Raw genomic sequence first — 6,000 nt, 5'->3', positions numbered from 1 at the left:
TTTTTTTTTTTTTTGCTTTGATGATGATTAACTCACTTTGAGGGTTTTAAAAATAACTGACACCACACTGCCTAAAAATATATATTGAGACAAACATCTGTCCTAATTGCATTTATTAAAATAATGTACCTGTTCTGACTTTCATACAAATTAAAGTTAGGAACAAACCTACAGTCCCTATCTTGTATGTAACCCGGGGACTACTTGTACCAGGCCTAGGAATCCGGTTATCCTATGCACACTTAGTTTACCTGGGGACTTCTTTACCCTACTGCCGCCCATGTTACACAAAAGGTCATCTGCTTCTATGCCACCGACTCATCTCATCTCTTTTCCAAGATCCTCCCTTCTCCCATTTGTGACGTGTCCCCCCTACTTCTGCTACTGCCCATTCATGAATTTCAAATCTAATAGACCTTGATGTTATGATTGTTACTATTGTGTTTTTATTATTGCATTAGAGAACATTAAATCTCTTAGCAAGGATTATGAAGAATGAATATAGGGTATTGCCAAAACTACATTCCCCATCTCGTATGTAACCCGGGGAGTACCAGTACATCACTCAACAATTAAAAATCATAATCCCAATAAAAATTTGAGAAGGCCTGTTCTAATTGGGCTATTTGTTTGGCAAAATAGTTGCATTATTTATTTTAAAAAGTGCCATTTTCTGTTTATACTATATATATTAGTTGTGATGAGCAGGAAAGGTCGCTTTAGAAGATTACTACTTTCTGTTGAGTGAATAGATTAAGTTTCTATCAATTCAGATTTTGCAAGCACTTTATAAAAAGGGTCAGCCTACCCAAATACAATACTTTTTAAATTGGTGGATGTCATTGGATTGAGTTCTTTATGAAATGTTCCCCATCAACTTTGCTTGACTCAGGGACTAGTGGCAAAATCTGTATATTCTAACTGTCTGTATGGATTCACTGTGTTTTTATGGATTTATTGTAGCTGCATTGAACTTTCATTTATTGATATTTTAGAGAATCCAGCAGGTGGAGTGACATGATAGAGTGGTGGAGTGAGATGAAGAGAGATCATGTTTTCCTCCACTGGATATCCACATCAATTTTTGTCATTTATGCATACGGTGCACGAACACATATACTTAAGATATATATTTCAGTGCACATTTATCAATAATAAAAAATAAATAACATGTCTAACCTTACCTTACCTTAACCTTGAATCTGATCTATCTATCTATCTATCTATCTATCTATCTATCTATCTATCTATCTATCTATCTATCTTCTCCACCTCTGCCATAATTGTGGACACTTCTTTAGGACCCGAAGATTTGTTATGGTATAGGGAACATCTATAATTGTAAAAAATGTCCAATTTGTCTTGAATTTTATTGTAGGAAAGAAAGCAATGTGCTTCCTGGCCCCAGGTCGGTACTCCAATAAATTGTAGCTGTATATCTGCTGTGTGAGATCCTCTATGGCTCTGTACCTCTCACAGCTAGTCTCAAGAAATCTGGAGTAAGATCGTAATCACTCCTGTACTGCTCAAGGTTCTCCGTGATGGAGACAAATCTCAACCTGTTGACCTGCGGACAAAAATCTCCCTATTCTGATACATTCATTTTGTGGAGCTGTGCTTCATGACCTTTGTGAGCTGATCTTTGGTTATTGCACAGTCAGATCACCAATACATCTGACATGAGAAAGCAAAGCCCTGGCTTTACTAAGATGGTGTGGAACTGGCCAAGTCATTAGGGAAAAAATTAGCCTAATAAGACTAGACATTTTCTAGTTTCCGCTTCCCCTTTTTTGAGAACACACAGTTCCAGACATTAACAAAATGCACAAATCTAACTCCTACCCCAAACGGAATCCATAAACCATAGAGAGATGCTGCTTCAGGGCTCATTTAGCTGCAATTGTTTCTTTTTTTAAAAATGTATTTTTACCTTGTAATCCTGCTCAGGTGCTCTGTCGCCCATAAAAAGAATTGCCAAGGCCAGTAACACTGCAGTGGTACCCAGGCTAGCCCATGATTTCATGTAGGATCAACATTTTTTGTTTTTTGTTTGCCTATATTGATAGTTTTTACAAGATCCTTTCAGTCGTATATTTACCAAAAGCAAAGAAAGTTCATTGTTAAGTTTTAGATACACATTGGAAAAATGAATTTATTTCTGACCCACAGGAGATCCTTAGCCCACCATAATAAAAAATATGGCTCTTTAATCACTGTTCTACCACTGCTTCCTCTTTTATGTTCTCATAAAATGCTCACAATAAGCTCTTTTACTTTTAACTCTTATTCCTCTAAATTTTCAGCTTTTTTGTTCAGTGCCCTTATACTCTGATCTTTTTCTTTCAGTCCCCTTATACTCTGATGTTTTTTGCACTGCCCTAGTTCTCAAGTCCTAAAGTGTTAAAGTGGGTCACATTACAATTTTTTTTTTTTTGGTAAATGTACTTTTTTGCCCTCCCAAATATAAATTTGAAAGCATTTTGTTATGTGTGTTTAACATAAAAAAAAATAGCTGTTGGTGTTGCAAGAAACCTTGTGAGCTTATAACATCCTTCGCTCTTTTAATGTGCTGATTTATCAATTCAGTTATTTTCTGAGCTCTCTCTGTTGTTCACTTAAGCTTTCATTGAGGACTATGGAACCACACCATACTGAGGAAGTATAAGAGAAGTGCAAAGTATCATAGTCCTATGTTTCTATTGTCGTAATAAAGTATGGTAAATTTCCATTGTCATGGTGGGATAGGAAGTGTTTTACTAGCAGCAGGTGGGGGGAAGGAATGCTCTAATTTCTAAGGATTCTAGTAACCTGATTGTTAGCAGCATCCAGAACAATCATGATAATAAAGACTCAGAAATGCCATGATTTAGAAAATGTTAAAGAGGGTCAGTATAGCAGAATGTCAAAAAGCATTTTCAGAAGGTGAGCAATGACTGGATTTAGTTTTTTTAATAACAGGTTAAAAATAGGGTTATGATGTTGGTTCCAAAGCAAATGGTTCATTTTTAAAGCTCAAATGGTCAGTCAGATTGCTTTTTTATATAGCTATATTTTAAGCTTTTTAAGCACCAATGACAGGGCACTATTCTTTCTACTGATACCAAGGACAAGGCAATGCTGCTTCCACTGACACCAATAATGGGGCACTGTTCTATTTACTGACCCCAAAGATAGAGTATTTTCCCCCTTCAACTGACCCTAAGGGAGTAATATTGCCCTTGGTAATTGGTAATTATTTTACTTCTATTGACCACCTGGGCACCATTCCTTCCCTTGCACGAATGATGGGCCACTATCCCTTTTAAAGATCCTAAAGATAGGGCACTGTTCCTTTTACTGACTTAAAAAGTAGGGCAATATTTACCATTTTACATGACAGTAAAAGAGGAATAATACCCCTTGTCATTTTTACCCCTACTGACCACCAACTCACACCAAAGCCAGGAGATTGTTTGCTTCCACTGACCACTAATGCTGGGGCATTTCCTACTTCCACTGGTCACAGTGTGGTCCCCCTAATGTCTAAATGGGAGTGAACTGGCCCTTTATTTAGAAAGTTAGACAAATTCTGAAGTACAGAGCTATATATATTCACTTTTGATAAAACAGAAGATGTAAACATTTTCTTACCTCGTCCATTACCTTTGCCGTCTTTTCTTGGCATCATGTCTTTGCCAAACATTGGCATCTGAGGAATGTCCTTCCCATAATGTGGCATATGAGCCTTCTCCTTTCCTATGTGCCCCAATGGTGTGCCATCTTTTCCAATTGGCATGTGATGCATCTGCTGTCCAAGTGGCTGATACTGTGGTATCTGAGGAGGTAACTGCTTCATGCCATAGTAGGCACCTCCACTGCTGAAATGCAGGAGACCAAACAAGATGAGAGAAAGAAATGGAGTCTTCTGTACAGGACCCTGTAGAAGAGCCATTACCTAAAGGAGCAGAGCAACACAAGTGTAAGAAGATATAAAAAAAAGACATAATTCTAGTCCGATTGCTATTTAAGTATAATTTCATTTTTTGTTATATTTTACAAAATAGTTACACAATTACTAAAGTTGTAAGAAGCTTGTGGGCTTCTTTTCATTCACTTCCTGTTTCAAATCCTCATTTAAAAAGGATTTAAACTAGGCCATCCTATAACACTCCATTTTTATTTTGGAGTCATTCCCTGGTGGATTTGCTAGTGTGCTTCAGATCATTATGACACTGAGAGATCCATTTCCTGTTCATCTTTGTTCTCAGCTTAGGGACAGAAGACTTTACATTCAAACCCATCACACTATGATATGATGCAAAATTCATTGTTCAATGGCTTCATGTTTCCAAAAGCAAAGCATCTCTGAACTATAACATTTCAACCACCATGCTTTACAGTTGGTATGAGGTCCTGCTCCATGTTTTCTGGTACAAAAGTTTTTGTTAAAGTAATAAAAAAAAACATACAAAAATTGCCAACAAGTACATAGGATAAACAACATAAAGTCACTGAAAACAACAATCCAGCACAATACAAAGTAAACACAAACAGCTGTTAGCTTCACAGCATCAGCATTAAAATGATAAAAACACTAAAACAAAAAAAAAATAAAATTAAATAAAAATAAAATTAAAAAACATATACACATGGTTTAAAGAGAGAGAAAAAAAAAACGGAGGTAAAAGAGACGTCTCGTTAAGTCACTGGATAATTAAAACATTTAAATGTGAAGGACGTAAAGTTCTTGGAGAAGGCAAATAATAATCCAACCAAGGTTGCCAGACCGCCAAAAAAGTATCACGGGTATCATTAATAATAGCTGTAATTTTCTCATTAACCATAGTACCATGCATTCGATTTTCAATTTCCCAAAAGTTTAAAACCGAAGATTTCAATGCGCATGCGATAGTTTGTTTAGTGGCCATAAAAATATGAGAAAATTGAAGATTTCCTATCAACATTAGGAAAAGAAATATGAAATAGAGCATGTTGAGGATCCTTGAGTAAATCATAGGGTATACTCTTATTCAAATTCTAGATTCTTTAGGGTAAATCCACCAGATATGACCCATAGTACCTTTCACATTACATCCCCTCAAACAATTTGGTGACAAAGAGGAAATTACATGTGCTATTCTAGCAGGAGTGAGATACCATCTCATAAGGACCTTGTAGGAATTTTCTAAGACAATCACGTTCCTTGAACTTTTGGGAATAGCTTGCCATAAGCTAGGCCGCATACACACGTGCAATTATAGTCGTTGGACAGGATCTTTCACGATCCTTTCCAATGACTAAGGACTGCACGATGCATGAACAAGTGATGTACATACAGCACCATTCTGTTCTATGTGCAGGGGAGGGGGAGAACGACGGAGTGGCACCCTGCTGTACATTCTCCCCCTACCCTTGCATCGTTAGTCATCCACGAGAACCAACTGTAGTAAGATTCCATTGAGTCCACCATAAAAAATCCGGTTTATTAATAATGCCATGTCGGAATAGGGGGTTAGCAAATAGATACATCAACAGACGGTGTCCACTGATGAGTTTTGCCCAGTTCTTAACTGAATCCCAGACCTGTAGCATATGTATCAGAAATGGGCTTATATTCTAAGTGACGAGGGTCCCCATATCAGACTAGCTAAAGAGCTGGGATGGGCAAGGGTCGTTTCGATCAAAGCCCATGTTGTACAGTCTTTATTATGGATAGAGATAAGAGGAGCTATTTCGGATGCTTTATAGTACAAATATAAATGAGGCACTCCAAGAACCCCAGCCAATTTAGGGCGAAAAAGTACATGTTTACTAATATGAGGAAGCCCAGATTTCCAAATAAACCTCCACACTTTTTTTGAACGGTTTGGCAAACCCTTTATGGAAAAAGTATTGGAATAACCCGCATAGGGTACAGAAGTTTGGGCAAAAAAGTCATATTGATAGTGTGTATGCGTGTAAACCAACGCCACATGATCTGGAACAATCTGGATACCTAGATAAGGTAACACCTTAACCCCA

General features: G+C 37.2%; 1 protein-coding gene across 2 annotated transcripts in view; it reads right to left on the bottom strand.

Moving 5' to 3' along the window:
• Positions 1-6,000, bottom strand: part of COL8A1 (collagen type VIII alpha 1 chain) — a 62,335-nt gene that overhangs the window by 10,248 nt on the left and 46,087 nt on the right. Inside the window, exon 4 of one of the 2 annotated variants that reach the window (XM_072431632.1) lies at positions 3,631-3,934. In XM_072431632.1, coding sequence (XP_072287733.1) covers positions 3,631-3,931 — 301 coding nt within the window. In that variant the 5' untranslated portion in view covers positions 3,932-3,934. The remainder of the gene's footprint in view (positions 1-3,630; positions 3,935-6,000) is intronic. The other variant, XM_072431641.1, reaches the window with a different exon arrangement.

Source organism: Pyxicephalus adspersus, chromosome 1 (genome assembly GCF_032062135.1).
Source record: "Pyxicephalus adspersus chromosome 1, UCB_Pads_2.0, whole genome shotgun sequence".
NCBI lineage: Eukaryota > Metazoa > Chordata > Amphibia > Anura > Pyxicephalidae > Pyxicephalus > Pyxicephalus adspersus.
This window is presented reverse-complemented; position numbering and strand designations above follow the sequence as displayed.